This window comes from Chelonia mydas, chromosome 16 (genome assembly GCF_015237465.2).
Source record: "Chelonia mydas isolate rCheMyd1 chromosome 16, rCheMyd1.pri.v2, whole genome shotgun sequence".
In the NCBI taxonomy this organism is placed as follows: domain Eukaryota; kingdom Metazoa; phylum Chordata; order Testudines; family Cheloniidae; genus Chelonia; species Chelonia mydas.
Genome location: NC_057857.1, coordinates 20,421,582 through 20,443,019, shown reverse-complemented (window position 1 = coordinate 20,443,019; position 21,438 = coordinate 20,421,582). Strand labels below are relative to the sequence as shown.

Here is a 21,438-nt window from a genome sequence, read left to right as displayed (position 1 = left end):
GGGCGTTTATGCTGCATTGACTGTCCTTCTGCAGTATAAGGCTTTCTAGGGCTTGTTTGACACGGAAGGCCACAAGTATATTGTGCTGGATTGGATCAGTTTCAGTTATTTTTCCTGCTTCTTCCCCAGCTGGAGGTGCTTTAAAATTTAGATGGCAATTTCTCCTCAGAGATACCACTACAGTAACTCCTAGTCAGCCACCTCTAAATATGTAAATTGCTCTAGGTTCTCGGTCTAACAGAATACCATTTACGTAAGTCTTAAGCAATCTGAGCAGACGGCTGACTTTATGAATGTAGTGCTTGTGAAAGGTGCCAGATTTAACAACCCTGGAGACTAAAGTCCTGGTTTTATCCACAATATAGATACAGCACAGGCAGTGGAAGTGTAAACTTCTCCTGGCAACTTCACCATTGTGCCTCATCCAGGTAGAGTGAAATTAATTACAGTGAGTTAATTCTCTCTGCCCCACTCCATCTTTGGCCTCCACCCCAAGATTACCAAAGCCACCACTGTCACAACTGGTAATGTGGATCTTTCCCACAAGGAACTGGTCCAAGAACATTAACTCACTACACACAAAATACCAGAGACCTGCTGAATGTGGATTGGTCACTACCAGTCTGCCTGGAGTTGAAGCATCGCTCTGTACCAGAAAAGCTTCATATCCCACTTACAATCCACTGAGCCATCTAAATACAAATGTAAACATAAATCCCCAAGCATTTAAACATATATTATATTGCATTTATTGTTAGTGAAACAAAATGATTCTCAAAAATATTTCTTCAGTATTTATTTTTAACCCAAAAGATTAATTTACCAATTCATTTTTGGTGTCCAGGTCCCTCTCAAGTTCTTTGTAGATTTGTTTCTGTTGAAGGGTTTTTTGTTTTAATGATCTATTCACCTCATCTTGATGCTGAAGTTGTTCAAGCACTTCAAACTGTTTAATTTTAAGGTCCTCCATCTCTTTTATTGTTTTCTCTAAATCTTTTTCTAATTTTTCTATTTCTTCTGCAAAACAAAATAATCCAAACACTCAAACATTTTTCCACTTGCTTCTTCAATCTGAAACTTGGAAGCAATGGTGCTTCTCCACTTTAAGGCAATTAGTATCTTTACACAATTTTTTAAAATCTATACTGAAATAAATACTTAAGAGAACTTCCTGAAATAATTCTTGTTTTACTTATATTGTGCTTTACATGTAAGTCTTGTTCTTTAGATGTAAATCAGAATTATGTCTGATCTACAACGTTTGAAATCTTTTGTTTTTAAACAGGCATCTTCAATTAAACCAAAATTTCAAACCTTTCTAGCTTCTTTTTTTGGTCAGCTATCTCTATGTGCATATACAGAGAATGAGAAGTTATACTAAGGTTCCTTTATACCACTCTGGCAGTGTAAGAGGATCACAATGTGGGTGGAAATGGTGCCCTGAAAATATCCTTTATGCAGGGAATCTTTAGCCAGGGAAGAGCTGGTATAAGGGCTATATGCTGGCCTTCTCACAACCTCCAAAGTTAGGAGCACGGCAGGGGTGTAGCTAGAGTGCACTGCACTTCAGTTTTTAAGGGAAGCAAAGCTTAAGTTATACCAGTCTTGCCCACCCAATCCCTGTCCCAAGCACAGGAACGGAGTTACTAAGAATCAAGCCCACTATGCTGTGATTTTCCATACGTGACATAATTTAAAGTGAGATGAGAAGTAAAACATAGCTTGTGACCTTATGATACATAAAGTCAGCCTTCTTAAATATGAATTTAAATAAAAGATAATTCTTCTTGTGTCTACAATAGAATTGGACACTGAATAGGCTAAAATCCTCCTTTTTTCTCTTGGAGGACCTTTGAACGGTTTTTAAGAGGACATAGCTGGTCACATCATAAGTTGGCAGTAAACTTTAACAGTGTACTTAAATCTTAATTTTAATGATCCATATCAAATCATGACATCAGGAATTACAAAGATTTTAAATATAACCTTCTAAATTTGGCATAGTTCACAGTAGCTCTAACATATCATCATGATTACCTAAATTAAACCTCTCAAGAGCCTCCTTCCTGTCATGATTTGTCACTGGCTGTCCGTCAAGGTTTTCCAGTGAGCGTAGGTGGAATATGGTATATAGGCGGTAATGAGGCAGATTTACAACTGGATTGTCTGCCAGGAACAAAGAAGTCAAGTCTTTTAAGGGCTTCAGCTTAGCTATGTCATGGAGCTAAATCAAAGAGAAAGGTACAATGATTAGACATCTTTCCAAAGACAATCACTCCCCTACCATCCATTTTCTACTTTTTAAATAAAATACATTGTTAATGTAAGTGAAGGCTACATTTCATTGTTTATATAACAATGTAATTTCTAAAACTGATGCCCCCACCAAAATTATATAGCAATATCAGAGCTCAAATTGTGAACTAAATTTATGGAGTTAAAGTGTTCTCTGTGGGAGAAACCCATGGGAAGTGGACAGAAAGTTATGGAATCTTGACCTTGGAAATTCCAAGTAGATGTCACCTCAGGTGGAGGGGCACTTTGGGGGAGGGGGTGAAATACCAGCTTTCCAATCCCAGACACCCTTGGGGTTCATGAGGAAATGGAACACCAACCCTGTGAAGTTGTCTTCAAAGAGGGCTGGACCATCTTGGCTCCTACAGCATGGTTCCTTCAGGAGCTTTACTACCACTAAAATGAACCCTACTCACAGCCATATTCTTGCAGAGTACACAAAGGGGACCACAAACATTAATCTAATCATGTCTCAGTTAAGAAGTTTTTTTGAAATGCCAATCACTTCTATTCTTTGCACAAAGCACATATGTAACTAACTTATGCTAATTAGAGTTGGGCACACAGCATGAAGAATTGAAATGGAACCCACAATTTGGGAGAAGCTTGTCAACTTCCATGAAGTCTTTCTTGAGCTTGCAAAGCCTTACATTGCCCTGACTAATAATAGTTTGTATAATGTGAGTGCTTTGTGACAGAGGGAGAGTTTTCCTGATAAACAGTGAGTAGCCTTGTTATGTAGATAGCAAATCTATATTATTATATCTTTTCCCCAGAGAGCCTGTAATTTTCATGTTGCTGATTAATTGAGAAGTTAAATATGAAAGTTTTTTAAAAATAAAATATTTCTAACAATTATTTCTCCTAGTTAAAGTCACTTACTGATGATATTTTATTTTGCCTCAAAATAAGGATGCGCAGGGACCTTAATTTCTTGCCTACCCACACAGGAATGTGCTCAATCTCATTTCCTGCAAGGTTCAACTTTTGTAGATTCTGCATATGCTCTAGACCTTCAATTTTACTGGAAACAAGAAGAGAAATAGAATTTAGACATCATAAAGCAAATCATATATACAGTGTAGCTATGGCCTCAGGGATACTGTACAGTGAAACCTGTCTTAACTGGTCACCGAAAAAAACAGTAAAAATGGATGCACAGTGAAGGTGATCAAACAAAACTATACTGAAAACCTGGAGATATTTTAAAGTGGTTAGATAAGACAGACGTTGCCTATTGTAGCTGGACTTTATTGCAGATTTCTCTGTAATATGCATTAAGTATCTTACATCTCCTTATTTTAACACGATAATTAAAATGACGAAAATACCTTCAGAGTTTCATTTTAATAAATTCACTTTCCCCTCTCTCACATTTTAGAATCAGCCCTAGGAAACATGAATCAAGCAGAGGCAAAAAACCAGACACCATAATTTTGATTATAAAGGTGTGGCTAGTCTGTAGCCTCTCAAATGTGGAATATGTACAGTATAAAGAAAAAAAAAATCAATAGAATGTTTCTCTTTTGGAAAGAAATCAGCTTCAGAAAATATATAACTAAATGACCTTTGTTTGCAAGTACTTTTCAAATTGACCTCAATACACATAACTGCCATTTTTTCCACAGTGGAGTTTCACTTTCTTGTCAGAATCGTGGTCAGAAAGCATTTCTATATTTTGCAAATCCAAGTATGTATGTGATGTAAAAAGACACTAAAAAAGGCTTTTCTTATCAACAAAAGTAAGAGAGTAAGAAGAGGCCCAACAGTACCTCCCATACATAGTGGAGCTTTACAGACAATGCTATTATTCCTTTACATTAACCAATCATGCTGCACAAGGGGTGGAATGGTTTGTAATACACATTCATTTCTGGTAAATTTTATATTTAGACTCTTTGTATAATTTGTGTAATATTTGGTGTTTAAGTGATCATATGGCATACTCAAAGGTCTGTCAGTGAGCACAGTAGTTTGTCAAACCAGTGAAAGCAAAGAAATGTGTGAGATGAGTTGACACTAATGTACCTTTCACCTGGTTTTCAATAGTGTAAATACAAATATCTTCCATACGTATTTTGGAACACAGCAAGTTGGCTGTCTGCACTACCTGAAGACATTATGGTGTGAAGAACACATTTTTATGAAGCTACTGAACAACTTCAAATAGATAGACCATACAAGAGGTTTTGTTTTTTATAGTGCCATAGACATAAAAGAAAAATGTATGCCGTCACATCACTGCTGTTGACTACCTATACTGGTTACTATTGCAGTGCCTATTCTTTTGGCTACCATACGTTAGGAATGGCCACCAATAGAGAAGTGCCTCAATAGCCCAAACAATCATTTTTGTAATTAACCTTAATTCTGCAATATATGTTTCAAATACATAGTAACAGTACAAAACAAGTCATAACCAAGGTGTCATTTAAGCTATGTATATTATAATCAAGCAAAAATGGAAAGTAATCTTATAGGTATATATCACTTTACTAGTATGGTATTATTTCATTTTGTTTTCTAACCCTCTTGAAAGAGGAAGTTGCATCACTGCAGCATGTAGAAATATTATTTAGTCAGTCTTCTGCACACTTCCTTTATTAACCTCTTTACTGCTATTGTGGTTACTGCACTTGCAAAGAAAACCTCCTATAGAAAGAATTAATAAGCCTACTTTATCAGTGGTAAAACTAAGGGGAGCACGGAGAAGTTGCTCTTTCATCCCATCCACTGTCCCCTCAGCATTTTTTCAATCGAGTAACTTCCTCCCAAAACACTGAAAGCTGCCCTTTTGTGGCAAATAAAATAAGAGTTTAATGAGTGCACTGACTGCATGAGCAGGCCCTTTCAGTTTAATCTTTCAGTTCTCTTTTCTGAAGGTGAATCTTTTCCATTCTCATATAACAAACAGCAAGAACATTTTGTAATATTAATGCATGAAATATTTTAAATATATCTAACTTTTATACCACACTCCTGACCATAGAATCTGAACAACTTAAATTTTTAAAAATAAGTAACATTCTCCACCCACACCAAAAACAGAGTGTCGGCTTACCTGATTTTATTGTAGGACAAATTGAGTTCGTGTAGCTTTAACTGTTTATCCAACTTCTCAATCTTCTCTATTTGATTGTTACTGAGATTTAATACCTCTAGTTTAGAGCACTTTTCCAATTTTTCTATGTACTAAAAAACAAATTATATGTAGTAGTTTGTTAATACAAGATGGTACCTATATTTGCATTCAAAACAGCAGGTTTATGTTTTTAAGAATCACGTCTTCATAAAAGCCACTACAAATCATTATTATCCCCTTTACCATAGAATTGCAAATCTGAGCTCTGAAATTTTGCATCGGGACACACCTGCAGCTGAACACACCTGCAGCTTTCCATACTACAAAAGAGTAGAAAACTACAGATGCTACTAGCTCTGCAGCAGACCAACCTCATCTACAGAAAGGACTACTTTCCACAAAAAAAATTAAAATAAAATAAAAAAAAAAAATCCATAAGTGGCACCACTACCCAGAAGTTGAGAAATTACACAAACATGTAGCCATATTTTAGCTTTGTTCCACATGTGAAACTCTCATTGGTATCAATGGTAATTTGTACAATGATGAGGCTTGATTCTGTAATTCTTACTTTCATAAGTAGCGGTTGCAGAATTGGACCCAGAGAGGTAGACTGGCTCGTCTCATCTACTTAAAGTGTTTTCCTAACCATTATTTCCAATGTTTTAAAATAGTATTGAACTTTAATACTATTGTGAATTATAGTTAATAAGAAATTGCATGCAGTAACCCACCTTAAATTTCTTGCCCCCATCCTTAGCAAGAGAAAGATTCAGTGATTTTACATATGTCAAATTTTCCTGTTTGGACAGGTTTTTAATAAGAGATTCTGTAATGTATTTAACTCCTGGACTAATACAGTCTTCATCTGCAAATTATAGAAAAAGTGTGATTCAACTAGCACTGAAAGAAAAAAAGTGTAATACTTTTGCTTAGTTAGTACAACAAAACAAGGGAAACCTGCATAGAGGCTGAGAAGGAGATACACATTGATAGCAGCTCCAAGAAGCGTTATGCCTGAGGAAAATACAATGCCTCTGGGAGTGTTGAGGACGGGCATCTGGTAAATCCTTTAACAAGATGCAGTGTGCATTATCCCTGTGCCAGTCCACCTCCACTGTCTAGTGCAGGAAGATGAAAGGAGTCAGGGCCTCATTTTGCTACCCCTGTACAGTTTCTAGTGCCACTATTGCTATCAGAGTGCCCTGGTCCTTGTGTGCCAAGAGCTTGATTAAGTGAGATTTCTAGCTTCCCTCACCTTTCCCATCATCATCAATTCCTGTTTGGATTATAAAATCTGGGGGCATGGATCATGTGACTTTTATTCCTGTAGCTCTTCAGGGCAAGGATTGTCTCTTTGTTATATATTGGTAGCCCTTGCTACTTTAATACAAATCATAATAAAGCACCATGCAAATTTATGGAGCAAAATAAATATTAATCCAAATCTTTTTTCATCTAGTCTTTCAGCTGAAATATTAATATTACATATAATATGTGAAAATGTTTTCACTGACTTATTACATATGTATTTTTAATATATCAGTGTCCCTTTAATTTAATCTTGTCTATGTAGTAAATACTGACTTTCTCCAGCTGTTTGATTTCCAGTTGAACTTGAAACAAAGATGTCTTGTTTACGGTTATATTTGTACATCACCTTTCACTGATGACAATTTACAGGTCTAGGATTAGGGGCAATTGGTTAATTTATGCCCCCTCTGCTGCCTGAGGGGGTATGCTCTGTATAAAACAGTTCTTAGGGGTTTGAAATCAGAAATATATAATGTCGATATTTGGAATCTGGATGATGCCTAAGCAATTTAAGACAATTTATTATAGGGTAGGCTAAATATGGGGTCTAAAATATGTGACAATGACCCTTTAATACACCTTATAATAGATGGACATGTACCTAATTTTATTCTGCCAATATTAAATGCATTTAGGGTTGATTCTTATTATTTACACAATACCTTTGTCAATCTGATATTCAAAAGAAGCTCCTACATCACTTTCTACTGTAACATCAAGCTGTTGATACCTCTGTCCCCTTTTTTTGGAAGTTGCAGGTGTGCCCTGCCTGCTAAGAGGAGATGGTGACCTGCTACTTGAAGTGACAGTCGACATTGGACTAGGCGTACGAGAGGGTGATATCTGTCTTTTTCTGGGTGATGTTCTTTGTAACGACCCTTTCTTCATTGCACAGAACGCAGTCAGTCATCTGGCAAAAATCTGTAAAACTAAAAATATATATATATTTAAGATTGTCAGACTGTACATGTATATAAATCTTACTGAAACTGTTTAGATGTAAACTGAAATACTGTATATTTGTTTTATTTAATGATGTTTATGCACACATTGTCTTGGTATCTGTGTTTGATATAAATTCCCAAAATGCCATATTTAGATGGCACACAATAAAGAGTAAAAAAAAAAAAAAATCCCCTCTGCCATCCTACCCTAAGAAAAAGCTCTTCAGCAACAATCCTTGACAAAAAGATGTATCTTACCCCATTCTCTAATAGTTAGTAAAGTTGGGTCCTGATGAACCACAATGCAGGAAGAGGAAATTCCTCAAATGGAGACCCTCCACTAAACACACACTACTTCCGTTGGGGGGAGGGATATCTCAGTGGTTTGAGCATTGGCCTACTAAACCCAGGATTCTGAGTTCAATCCTTGAGGGGGCCATTTAGGGATTTGGGGCAAAAATTGGGGATTGGTCCTGCTTTGAGCAGGGGGTTGGACTAGATGACCTCCTGAGGTCCTTTCCTATCCTGATATTCTATGATACTTCTACTTCCGCTGACTTTAATGCATCTGGAAGTAGATTGCAAGCCAATGCAGTTAATATTCATGATAGTCTGAGGGCATTTGATTAGCTGGTACCTAAATAAAATGCCTTACATAATAAAATATACTTACTCTAGGTTAATTCTACTCATCAACTAGAGGTTCAATGTATTCTTTCTGTTTGTGGAAGCCCATAAACCCACATCCTCACTGTGGAATGATTTTTACAAAATCAAGCCAGGAGGCAAAAGCACATTTTGGCCCACTCTTTATAAAGCCAAGATGAGAGCATCTGCCTTTTGAAGATTAATGGTCTTTATCGTGGGGTTTTCTTGCTAGACACAATGTAATCACTCATGTGGCACAAAGCTTTGGAGACTTCTTCATTCAAAAGGGGATGATAACTGCCATGATTGTATAACAGTCACTCTTCTGGTCCACCTCAAGGCTCCAAAACAGCCAGAAGCTCGTTCTTCATAGACGATAGGAATTAAGAGGTTTATTTGCTTTATTTTATGAACTAACACAACATGCACGTGTGATTTTACACTGCACATCCACATGTCGCCACACTAAAACAACATCAATGTAACTCCACACCCCATCACCAGGACTTCATAATCAGCACACTGCTGCACCCTGGCAGCCATCAGTTCTATACAAGAAAACTTCACAGTAAACAACAATTCCCAGAAGTGGCACTTCACAGGGCACTTTGACATGACAACTGCACATCAATTCTGCTACCCTCTGACTGACACACTTCGTGCACCAGCACCCCTTCCTGTGGCTCTGAGACCCAGCCAGGACATGGGGGGGGGGGCAGTCCCCAATTACCTGAGGCGCTGGGGACATGAGGATGGGGGGTCGGGCCCCTCTCACCTGAGGCGCTGGGGGGGGGGGGAAGGGATGGGGGTCGGGCCCCTCTCACCTGAGCCGCTGGTGGGGGGGGAGGGATGGGGGTCGGGCCCCTCTCACCTGAGGCGCTCGTGGTGGGGGGGGGGGGAAGGGATGGGGGTCGGGCCCCTCTCACCTGAGGCACTGGTGGGGGGGTCGGGATGGGGGTCGGGCCCCTCTCGACGGAGGCGCAAGGGGGTCGGTCTCGTCTCGGAGATTGGGGATCCCGGTCCCCGCCCCAAGGAGTTCCCCACGGCTCCGCGTTGATTACCTGGGTTGACATGGTAACGCCTCGCCGCCGCCGCCGCCTATTTCCCCGGCGTTCTGGGCCTGGGCAAGCCTGCAGCCCTCCTGTGGCCAAACCGGCTTCCCGCCGGGCGCTACGACGGCTGCCGCCCCGCCGGCGCGAGACTCACGGCGCAGCGGCTCCTTTAAGAGCCCGGCGCTGGCAGCCGAGCCATCGCCATTTCGGTTTGGTGCTGACGGGAAAGGGGCGGTGCCCGTCGTGGCCGCGCCCCTTCCTAACGGCCACAGCCTCCCCCTTCCATCACGGGCCCCTCCCGGCGCAGGGGGAGCCGGAGCCGGAGCCGGGTCCTGCCTCAGGGGGGCGGTGCTTAGTTCCCCCCCCCGCCCCGGGGGCTCTGACTGAGGCGGCTCCCCGCAGGGCTCCGTGTCGGACCCCGGTGTCCGGCCCGGCCTGTCACCCTGCCTGGGCTGACGCGGGCGAACTGAGCGGACCCTGCCTGGATCTCTCAGGGGAGGCCGCAGATCCCAAGGCCCTGTCCGCTCCGGCGCCCGGGCGCGCTGTGGAGGAGCCGGGCCGGGGGTGGGTCACCGCTTGGCCCGTGGCTCGGGCTGGCGAGTGTGGCGGGGCGCGGGGGGGGGATCAGGGGAGCCGCCCGGCCGCGTTAACGTGGTGGAGTTGCTGGAGGTTTGATCTCAGGCGGGGGCGGCGTGTCGGACGCGGGGCTTTGGCTGCTGGGAGCCGCGAGTGCGGAGCGAGGGTCACAGATCAGGGCCTGGGCGTGAGGAACCGTCTCCCGCCAGCTGAGGGCAGACGCAGCGATGTGGCTCGAGTGCCTCTCTGCGGGGTTGGGCCCCAGTTTAGGCTGAGTTATTCCCACGTTGCCTTTTGAAATGGCAGATGTCACTCAAGCTTTGGCCAGCCTTTCCCCTCTCAGCCGTGTCCTGAGCAGTGTTGTTGAGGCCCTCCCCAGAGGTGGATGCGTGCGGGCCATGACTGCAGGAATTGCCAGCCCCCATCATTCAAAAACCAGGCTATGACCATGAGATCTTTCAAACATAGTACTCCTGGGGGAATTTTGCGCCACAGTGCATGTGAAGAATTTATGTCCCCTGGGCGCACGGCGCATGTGAAGAATTTATGTCCCCTGGCAGATTTCTTTGCTTCCCCATAGAAAAATGACTTTCTGAAGGGGGAGAAAGGGGAAGCCACAAAGGCAGTCATGCAGTCCTCCACAGCAGTATTTCTTGGGTGCCCAGGGCAGCCAGCAGAGAGGTAAATCACTGGGGCAAGGGGTGGGACTGGGGAAGACTTGGCTGGTGGTTCCTACCCTGTGCCAGGATAAGCTGCTAGTCCTGGCTCAGCAAGGGAGGATGGGACTTCCTCTTCCCCTGCATGGTATCTGGGACTGGGTCAGACCCACCCCACATTTCTCCCCCAGCTGCAGGAAGCTCTGCAAAATTCCCCTGCTGCCACTTGCTTCCTGCACCCATTGCTCCTCAACTGCAGGGGGAGGGATACCTGTACAGGGAGTGGCTCCTCCATCCACCCAACCCCCATGCATCCAGACCCTGTCATGCCTCACTCCCTGACAGTCAGAACCCCCTCCCCATGAGCCCCATTCCCCCTGTACCTGGACCACCCTGGTGAGACACTCACTCACGGATCCCCACCCCACTGAGCCCCAACCAGCTGCATGTGGTTTCCCACCCCAGTGAGCCCCACTCTCCCAGCATCTGGATGGCCCCACTGATGCCCCCCCCCACAGACCTCCCTGCTGAGATCTATACCCCCCCCCCAACCCCACTTAGCCCCAACCACCTTCACCTGGACACCCTGCAGAGTCCCATTACCATTGCACCCAGAAATGCCCCCAACAAGCTCCTGTGCATCCATATCCCCCCAAAACCTATATCCCACACTCAGCTGCCCACACCCAGATTGCCCCACAAAGAACCTTCTCAACCCACACCTGGATCCCCGCACAATGAGCCTCTCCACACTTGGATCCTGTCTTACTGAGCCTTCCTGCCCACAGCTGGTGCACGTGGCACAGAGGGGCAGGGCCCTAGGTTGTTTCTGGGGCAGGCCTGGTCCTTACGCTATGTCAGGGTTGGGTGCAGCCTCGCCACTGAGTCCATGTCCTGGCTGGGGGGAACTGCACAGTGGTCTCCCACCTTTGGGCAGCCAGTGGCCTTTGCTCCCCAATGCCATGCTGGAGCATCCGTATTTATTTGACGAAATTTGCAGAATATTGCAGAATTTTAAAATATTGTGTACACAATTTTGACTTTTTTGGCGCAGAATGCCCTCAGGAGTAATCTTATATTCTTTGCCTTCTAGTTTCTGAGACTCTAGGGTGCACTCAGTTGATGTTTTCAAGATTTTCTCTGCAACAAGGGAGGCAAGAAACTTTTTTCCTAATGCTTGGGCCTGGCTTTTAGAGGTGACAAGCATCCGCAGCTCCAACTGAAGTCAATGGGAAATGCAAGTGCTCAGCACCTTTGAAAATTAGGCCTTGAGGGTCAAATCCTACTCACCTTACTTGCATGAGTACTCTTACTGAAGTAAATCAGTGGCATTAGTTATGGGAGTAGGGTGAGTGCAGGTTTTGTGTTTAAAAAGGGAAATGTTTTTGAATTGTTTTACCAGAATAATTCACAACAGTTGTCTAGCTGACAATAATCACTCTGAAGTGAAGTGATTTTAAATTGTTGCTTTCTGTAATAAGTAATTTTTACATACTTAATATGTTACATTTGAGTATAGCATTATAAAGTTATAGGTGGATGCTTTTTGTCGTGTGGGTGCTTTGAAATAGCACTTTGAAATATGCAATATAATTCATCATGAGAAAAATGGAGCACTTTCTTTAGTCTCCAAGTTAACTCAAATGAGGGAAGTGTACATCAGATGAGTGAGATTTTATAAGTATTTATACTTCATCAGTAGCCTGTCGTCTCCTGCTACTTGGATAAAAAAATGTTTTATTCCCATGACTTTTAAAATTACTTTAGAAAAGCAAGTAACCCAGGGTGTATGTTGTGCAATTTATGGAGTTCTGCACCTCTATCCTGAAGTCACTGAGGCTGTGCATGCAAGGTTCTACCTGTGCAGAGCAAATTGCAGTATCTGGCCCTAAATTGCTACCTTGTTTATAGCAGTATTTAAAATAATCTACATGACTTTTTTTACATTGGTTTCAAAATCAGCTAAGCTTGTGTTTGATTCAGTTTACAGCAAGCATTGGTACAAAATCAGAAAAAAATTAGGGGAAAGGAGTATCATTAGATTTTACCTTAGATTTAAAAACAGTTACTTGAAAGATTTAAGTTTTACAAGACAGACCTGTAAAAATTTGTTCATCAGTGTTTTTTATTGTTTATTGTATGGAACATCATGGCTTGATGTTCTTAATAATAAGTAATATGAGCTTTATTTTTGTATAATAATTGAAAACATTATGACTTCTAAATATTATCTCCAGTTAATGGTTACCTCCCAAGAGCATTATTAGAGTTTCTCTTGTTGTGGCAAATGTAATTGTAGCATGTTATACTTTCTATAATTTCATGTTATTCTGATCAGAGATACCTATTGTAAACATCTTTTCCCGTAAATACTGGCTACAATATTTGTTTAAACTTGCAAAATCTTGCACAACTTTTATCTAGTTTGACTGTTTTATAGACTTGTTTGCTCAAGTATTGCACACAGATGGACTGGCAAGTAAAGCTTCTGTCTTCACCACAACCATTTAGAAAAAGTATTTTTCTCCCTCATGCTTAGTTTAGAAACTTTAGATATATGTCACCTTTAGAACTTAGACTTATAGACTTTAAGGCCAGAAGGGACCATCACGATTGTCTAGTCTGACCTCTTGCACATTGCAGGCCACAGAACCCTGCACACCCACTCTTAGACCCATAACCTCTGGCCATGGCTGGTGGGTGGAGCCCCACTCTGGGGAGGCTAGCCACCAGCTCTGCCCCTTCCGCCCACGCCCTCCCCACAGCCAGAGCCACGAGACCCCCCCTCCCCACCCCGGAGGAACCCAGCCAGGCTGGCCAAAGCCCCGGGCCAAGCCTCCCCCTGCCTGGAGGGGCCTGGGGCTGGCTGCAGCGGTGCCATACCTCTCCTCCCCAGACCCAACCCCCCCACTACCCAGGGGAAAAGTCTATAGAAGACGCTTTTTGATGTGCCCCATGTAGATTCCAGGGTGACTGAGGAGGCGGTATGTGCCTCCTCTGCCGCCCCGGAACCTGCATGGGGCATAATAAAGCAAAAACTTCACCGCCAAACCCTGCAACCGGGGGTGCCGCAGCAGAGCCTCCTCTGCCCTATTATACCCACCGCCCATGCCTCTGCTGAATTACTGAAGTCCTCAAATCATGATTTAAAGACTTCATGTTACAGAGAATCCACCATTTACACTAGTTTAAACCTGCAAGTGACCCATGCTGCAGAGGAAAGCAAACCCACCCAGGATCTCTGCCAATCTGATCTGGGGAAAAACTCCTTCCTAACCCCAAATATGGCAGTCAGATCTGAGCATTTTGGCAAGACCCAACAGCCAGATACCTGGGAAAGAATTCTCGGTAATAACTCACAACTCTCCCATCCAGAGTCCCGTCACTGGCCGGTGAGGATATTTCTAACTTTGCAAATAACAACTGTATTTTGCCTTTTGTACTTGAAAATTTGGTAAAATGTCTAGGATGAAATCAAGACAGAGCGATTATTAGAAATTAAAACTGAATGATATTGCTTATTCATAAAATGAGTTATTACTGAATTAAACTGTATGTTGACCACATCCCTGGTACTAGCATTTTATGTCATCTAGAAGTCTACATCCGCTTCTGCAGATACCATCTGTTTCATAACAATATGTCTCTGTTTTCCTAGATTTCCGTATTGATGACCCAATCTTGAAAGGGAGTGAGGGGCAGGTGTATGATTTTTGAGTGACCTGCCAGCCTCGCTACAGAAATCATAACTGGTTAAAATAGCCACCATGTTTGTAGGATTTTAATGATGAGCAGCAAAGGCACGGGTCAAATGTATGATTTTGTAGTAAGTATGAGCAAGGGTGGGGGAGCACATGTGTAGCGCTGGGAGATATGTTTTGATTTGTGTAAGTGGCGAATGAGATGTGTGTACTGTGGTGAGGGATTATTGTGTGTGCTGATCCTGCTGTGGGTGGTTGTGTTGATTTATATGTGTGGAGTTGTTCTGAGAGATTTGTGTTGTTCTGGCAGGGGATTGTGATCGGAGATTTGTATTGTTTTGTGAAGCTGATGAAGGAGGGGTATGTGCTCTGGTGGGTGGCTATGTGTTTTGGGTTTATTCTGTGTGATAGTAGTGGTATTGTGTGGGTAGTTGTGTTGACTTGTGTCTGCGGGGTTGTGCTGTGAGATTTTATGTTCAGTTGTATGGGTGGCAAATTAACCTTTGAAGAACCATGCAGTTGGGCAAGTAAACCATCATCTATACAGTCTCCTTAGATCATGAACTCATTACAACCAATGAAATCGTTGAATGCAAATTAGCTGTAGGGTAGAGTGATGATTGGTTGAGTTACCTCTAATATCACAATGGTCTGGGATTGTTGGCATAGATACATGCCTTACTGTTTTTCTTATATATATATAGATTGTTGGAATACTTAGTTTTTGAAGGTCTTTTATCTACCCTGTTTAGGGTGACCAGATAGAAAGTGTCAAAAAGCAGGACGGGGTGGGGGCTAATCGGCGCCTATATAAGAAAAAGCCCCAAATATCGGGACTACCCCTTTAAAATCAGGACATCTGGTCACCCTAACCCTGAGACTTCTGTGCAGTGAGGGGGGGGAAATTACACTTCAATCTCCCGGGACACTCTCTAACAGATTTAAAAGTAGCCATACATCAACAAAAAAACTTCAAAAACAGATTTCAAAGAGAAACTGCAGAGCTACAATTCATTTGCAAATTTAACACCATTAAGTTGGGCTTGAATGGAGACTGGGAGTGGCTGGCTAACTACAAAAGCAATTTTCTCTCTCTTGGTATTGACCACCTCTCTTGGTATTGACACATCCACCCTGATCGAATTGGCCCTGTCAACAGTGGTTCTCCACTTGTAAGGTAACTCCCCTATCTTCATGTGTCAGTATATTTATGCCTGCATCTGTAATTTTCACTCTATGCAACTGAAGAAGTGGGTTTGTTACCCACGAAAGCTTATGCCCAAATAAATCTGTTAGTCTTTAAGGTGCCACCAGACTTCTCGTTGTTTTTGTGGATAGATACTAACACAGCTACCCCTCTGATACTTGTCAGTATATGCAAGTCTCTCCAGGTGGTGGTGCCTCTTGGGAGGTGTTACAACCTGAGTGAATTTGCCTAATCACCCATCACTGTTCCTGTTTCTTGAGGGTTGTGGTACTGCTCCCCCACGGAATTACATACAGTCCCTGGCTTGCAATGATACAAAGCTTAATACGGGAAAATCTCCCAAAGACATTGCAGGAACTGCCAAATCTGTCACAATCTACACCTTTAGGATTTAATACTACCATTGAATAAACCGAACAAAACCTGCCTCAGGGCGAGGAGATGACCAAATACAGATAAGTTTTTAAGCTGCTGACTCAGCTGAATCATTAATTTGTTGATATATATTTATTTTTTGTTTTAAGATTGACTGTTAATAGAAAAAAGGGTGATATGAGGATACGTGCACTGTCATTTACATTTGGAGGAGGAGGAGGCTTGGGAAGGGTCTAGACTAGTGGTGCGCAACCTGTGGCCTGCAGGCCACATGTGGTCCATCAGTATAATCTGATTGCAGTCTCCAAGACATTTTGCTGACATTGACTGTCCGCAGTCACAATCCCCTCGCAGCTCCCATTGGCCAGAAACTGCAAAACGCGGCCACTGGGAGCTGCAGGGGGCCATGTCTGTGGACGGTCAGTGTCAGCAAAATGTCTTGCTGTTCGCAATCAGATTACCCTGATGGACTGCATGTGGCCCGCGGGCCACAGGTTGCCCACCACTGGTTTAGGCAGAAGCTCTACGGTGAAATTGATACGGAGTAGCTTGATAGTACTGTTTCCTTTATCCTAATCAAGTTCATTGCTCAGTGTAAGGAACTCTTTCTGTAAATCTTCTTCATTGTGTGGTACACCATTCATTTGGTGGTTATATTTTTGGAAAGGTCAGCAGAATAAGATAGTTGACAGTGTTCATATTCTGTGGCAATCAAAAGTAGCTATTGGTAATAAATTACGAGAGCTGTGTGGGAACCAGATGTTCTGTTCTGTGGGATACTCTGTGATTTCCAAATTTGTGTTCATTCCAAATTGGAACAGAATGTCAAATTTCAAAATTTCCAAAGAAATGAAATTTTAAAAAATGTGTTTCAGTTAACCTGAAACACTTTTGTTCTGATTTTGACTTTTTTTATAATATAAATTTCTAAACCAAATGTCATTTTTAAATTAAACAATCAAAACATTCCTTTCTGAAAATGTTGATATCCATGTAATTGTGCGCAGATCAAAAGCAGAATGAAGTCCTAAATTAGGGGGTTTAGTTGTGCTGACGTTCTTCAAAGCCATAGGATAGGGAGGGAGGAAATAGTGTTTAGTAAAGCAGTATTTCAGAGATCTGATATTAATGATTAATCTTTAGATAAATACAGATAACACAAACGTACTTGAGTGAAGCAGAAGCCAAATACCCTTTCACCAAAGTTTCACTAGGGTCTTTGGTTTCATGCTTGTGCCAATCATGAATATTTTAAGCTTCATTTGTATTTTGGCTTTTTGTGGAAGAAGTTTGAGTCAGGAGCAAACGTAAGTAAAACACGGTGTGTTTACTGGAAATATTGCTTGATGATGATAGCCATCAATCAAACAATACAAAAGGCATTATGTGGGCCTGATTCTGCAGTTCTTGCTCAGCCAGAGCGCTGATCTGAGTTGGAGTTTTGCCTAAGAAAGGACTGCGGAATTGGGCTCTATTTGCTGTCACAAACCCAAAGGGATATAGTCATCTCTTCATGCGCATTGGTGGTTCTGCCTGTGTTGACAGGAGAATGATCCCAGGGTGCTGCAAATTTTAAATAATTTAAAAATAACGTTTGCCTGACTGTCTAAAGTACATGGAAACATATTTCACTGCACTCTTATTTGTAAGCTGTTATTTAAATATGTTTTAAAAATAATACACTGTAGTGTTTATCTGACTTCTTATAACTACAAAAAAAATTTAGAAAGCAGTGAATCCAGCTGCTTTTGATATTTAAAACAAAGGAGATGACTACTGTACATGCATAGAATATTTGTTCAACAAACTTCAGAAGTATTCTCAATAAACAGACTTACTGTGATTATATTCATTGAATGCTGTATGTGCTGCTCTGCAATGATAGCCGTTCCAATTTAAAAAGAACTATATGAATTTAGGTACCAATTCTGCCAACATTTATGTACACGTTCAAGTATAGTTTCGTTGATTTCGACAGGAGTACTCAAAATAGTAAAGGTAATCGTGTGTAAGTTTTCACAGGATAGGACTGGGGTTTGTTTGAGGTTGTTTTGCCCCTATTGTTTTACCAGATTATTTTAAATACCTCAATACATATTCACTTGAAACAAAGAGAGTTCTAATCAGAAGAGTTTTGTCTGACACATATACAATCTACTTTTTCAAAAGCGCTGAAGGATTCTCTATCACAAAAAATAATTTGCATTTTAAAAAAATGTTTAGCAGGAGATCAGCCTTTCAAACATTGTTCCTGTCTATAATTAATAGAATCTACTGCAATTTTGAGATCTTCTGATTACAAGGATTAGGCTTTGTTTGATAGCAGGGGTGAACTTTAGAATTGTGTCAGGGGTTTCTCTTTAGAAAGAACTAACTGTGTGCTGGGTTATAAGCATACTGAACTTCCCACAACCAGGCACCTATTGAAGGAAATGATAACTCTTCATAAATATGGTTCTATTGTTGAATCCCCATTTTGTAATTTTTTTTTTACTATCCAGGAAACATTTTTAATAGAAAATGTTAGTATAAATAGAAGTAGATCAGATCTGTAACCTGTCAGCTTTGACTGTATACCTTTAAGTTAATTTAAAATGAAAATAAGTACAAAAGAAACTGACAGTTCCATTGTCTGTATGATTTTTTTAAATTTTGTAGATATGTTATTACAGCACCAAAGATCTTTCGTATTTTAGCATCGGAGAAAGTGGTGGTTCAAGCCTTTGGATATGAGACTGCGTTTCCTGTCAGCATCTCTATTAAAAGTTTTCCAGATAAGCGTACTACTTATGCTTCTGGCCACACCCAGTTATCTCCAGCCAACAAATTCCAAGGCTCTGTAACCTTAACAGTATGTATTCAAAACAGTTCTTGTCCTCTCTTATCTTGCATTTGACTGTAAAAATAGGTTGGATTGACTCCACTATGACGAGTATCCAGTTTCTTTAATTGTGAAGAGAAAGGGCCTGATACTCCAGTCTGCTACACCCATTTTGTGTAAATGTAATTCTTTTGAAATCCTCCACTATGAAAGTGTAAAACTGGTATAATAGAGTGGAGAATAAGGTGCCAAAAATAATTTAAAAAAGTATGAATATAATTTTGTTCTTTCAAAGTGACATTTTTCTGTAGTGTAGTCACACCCTTTCTTTCACTGGTACAGTTATGCACAAGGAGATAAAATCAGCAAGAAAAAAGGTTTGTTCAAGTTTTAATATAAAAAACAATTAGTTTTAGTATAGGAATCATTGCTCCAAAAGAATATTGCTTTATTGCTTTAATTATCTTTAATGCCTATGGTCATATCTCTCAATTGTCTGTTTATCATGCTGATGATCACATCAGTTATCGAAACATGTTCTTTGTTTCCATGGACCAGACAGACGTGTTCTATATTTTTTATTTTTTATTGAACTAATGGTATTAGAGATACTAAAGCATCCAACTAATTAAACCTTTAACAAGGAAAAAAAGGCAAAGTTAAATAAGGGACAAACAATGGGTATGGACAAGATTGATTAGTTGTGTGCTCAATCTAAGGAAACATGCTGACTAGTTTAGGGGTGAAATTAAGGCCCCGTTGAAGTCAATGGCAAAGCTCCCATTAACTTTGATGGGGCCATGATTTCACCCTTGGAGTGAAATGGAATTTGAATGGGTTATACAGTAACTGTATGTAGGTCCCTCTAGTCATGTATTTTACCTCTGGAAATGGCCAGTAAATGGTGCCTCAGAAAAAAGTGAACCCCAACGTAGAGCTCATGACCATTTATACATTGTGAACATGGAGAAGAAATTCCTTCATGATGCTGGTGTTGATGAAAGTATTTAGTAAATAATTAACAACAGAATGCTAATTATCATTCAGATATTCTGTTCAACAAAAAATGCAGGGGAAAGTCATAGTTTGATTATTTTAATATTTACCAATATTTATTTGTCTCTCCCCACAATCCCTGGCAGATTCAACCAAAAGATTTGCTAGGATCAGCGAGTTCAGTCCTGTATGTGTATCTGGAAGCTAGTTCTTCACATTTTACAAGAGAGAAAAAAATGCCAGTTACCTATAAAAATGGATTTCTCTTTATTCAGACGGACAAACCCATTTATACTCCTGATCAGTCAGGTACAGTAATGTCTGTTTCTTCTGTTTGGCTTAAAGCTTTAAAGTGAGTCTATGTCGCCAAGGAATTAGGATTTAAATTTACTTTAAATGATCAACCACATTGCTGGATTTTCACCAGTTGCTTGCTATCTAAGCAGACAGTCTGTTTGAACATCAAAATAATAATTTGCAGTGTGTTAGCACTTTATGAACTAATTATTTCTTGCAAAATTCCTTCCTTCATTCCCGCTCTCCACCTTACACCATGAAGTGTTTAACACATGTGTAAACTGAGGCACATAGGACAAGAGAAAGATCTTTGCTGAAAATATGTTCAAAAATATTATTGAAGAAATACTTCATTGAAAAAAATTAATTGGATTACTGTCTTTGTCAAGACTGAGTTTATAGTAGTTTCCTCCCACAGAAAAATGGAATGCTGGGATCATGGAAGTTAAAGAATTTATGATGGATTTTAATGATTTAATCTGAAGCAGTTGTCAGTACAAAATTTGTCTATGTTGATAGCATGAATAAATGGCTCAATGTATTTCTGTAGTGGGGGTTACAGATATGCAACAAATCAAGAATATCCTTTAATACTGAAGATTTTTAGGAATAAATATGTATAGAAGCTTAAGGTTACTTGAACCTTTTAAAATTTATTATAAATAATTCTTACAGTGAAAATCAGGGTTTATTCTTTGAATGAAGAACTGAAGCCAGCCCGAAGAGAAACTGTCTTAACTTTTGTGGTGAGCCTGTTGCAATTTAATTTAATTTTTAATACTGGCATTTTGGAGACCATAAAGAGACTATAGTTCAATAGTAAATCACTCTGCTATAGTATGAAAAATGATTGATCTCCACATATTTAAAAAATTAACAGTGCTTGTCAGGAAACTGCTATTGCAATTTAATAACCTTTTAGAAGTCCTAAAAGTGACTTGGCATAGTTGGACAGAGCTTTGTAAGTCTTATCTCAAGAGTAGCCTCAGTGCAAAAAATTGATTTACCACTTATCTCTAAAGAAAGGATTTGTGGGAGAGCTTTCATTGCATATAAGTTGTTTTTGGTGTTGCCATTTCTTTCATTTCAAATGCAAAGGAATCAATAGTCTCAATATTAGCTTTAGTGTCATTACCACAGTAATATAATAGTGATAATATTGAGCATCATGTGATAACTATCTTTTAAATTCATTTAATTATTGGAGCCCCAGTCAGATGTTTTGCCAGAGTTTCAAATTCTGGTGAGTTAGTCACTCCCAAGTTCACAGTTTACTGCTGTTTTAACTCCTGTATCACACATTGCATCAGAGGATTCAATTTCAAAGTTAGGGCATGATCCTGAAAACATTTAAGCACATGATTAACTTCATGCCTGGGAGCAGTCCAATTAATATCATTGAGATTACCCTTGTGTGTAAAATTATTCATATGCATTTGTTTTTCGGAATTAGGTCTTAATTTTGTGTTGTTAA

General features: G+C 40.7%; 2 protein-coding genes across 14 annotated transcripts in view; one reads left to right on the top strand and one right to left on the bottom strand.

The window, feature by feature from the left end:
- The window catches only part of CNTRL (centriolin), a 55,756-nt gene extending 48,177 nt beyond the window's left edge, over window positions 1–7,579 (bottom strand). For 4 of the 5 annotated variants that reach the window (XM_037879368.2, XM_043530339.1, XM_037879369.2 and 1 more), the window contains exons 1-6: window positions 7,354–7,579; window positions 6,112–6,245; window positions 5,357–5,487; window positions 3,178–3,319; window positions 2,038–2,224; window positions 824–1,017 (exon numbers count right to left, since the gene is read on the bottom strand). In XM_037879368.2, coding sequence (XP_037735296.1) covers window positions 824–1,017; window positions 2,038–2,224; window positions 3,178–3,319; window positions 5,357–5,487; window positions 6,112–6,245; window positions 7,354–7,579 — 1,014 coding nt within the window. The remainder of the gene's footprint in view (window positions 1–823; window positions 1,018–2,037; window positions 2,225–3,177; window positions 3,320–5,356; window positions 5,488–6,111; window positions 6,246–7,353) is intronic. The other variant, XM_037879370.2, reaches the window with a different exon arrangement.
- A 2,173-nt stretch (window positions 7,580–9,752) lies between these two features.
- The window catches only part of C5 (complement C5), a 56,557-nt gene continuing 44,871 nt past the window's right edge, over window positions 9,753–21,438 (top strand). For 2 of the 9 annotated variants that reach the window (XM_043530343.1, XM_037879361.2), the window contains exons 1-7: window positions 10,191–10,592; window positions 11,661–11,915; window positions 14,226–14,393; window positions 15,428–15,445; window positions 18,509–18,701; window positions 19,814–19,976; window positions 20,640–20,710. In XM_043530343.1, the coding sequence (XP_043386278.1) occupies window positions 14,383–14,393; window positions 15,428–15,445; window positions 18,509–18,701; window positions 19,814–19,976; window positions 20,640–20,710 (456 nt within the window). In that variant the 5' untranslated portion in view covers window positions 10,191–10,592; window positions 11,661–11,915; window positions 14,226–14,382. Of the gene's footprint in view, window positions 9,900–10,042; window positions 10,593–10,613; window positions 11,916–13,790; window positions 13,960–14,225; window positions 14,394–15,427; window positions 15,446–16,744; window positions 17,158–18,508; window positions 18,702–19,813; window positions 19,977–20,639; window positions 20,711–21,438 lie in introns of those variants that run through there. The other 7 variants (XM_043530342.1, XM_037879362.2, XM_043530344.1 and 4 more) reach the window with 7 other exon arrangements.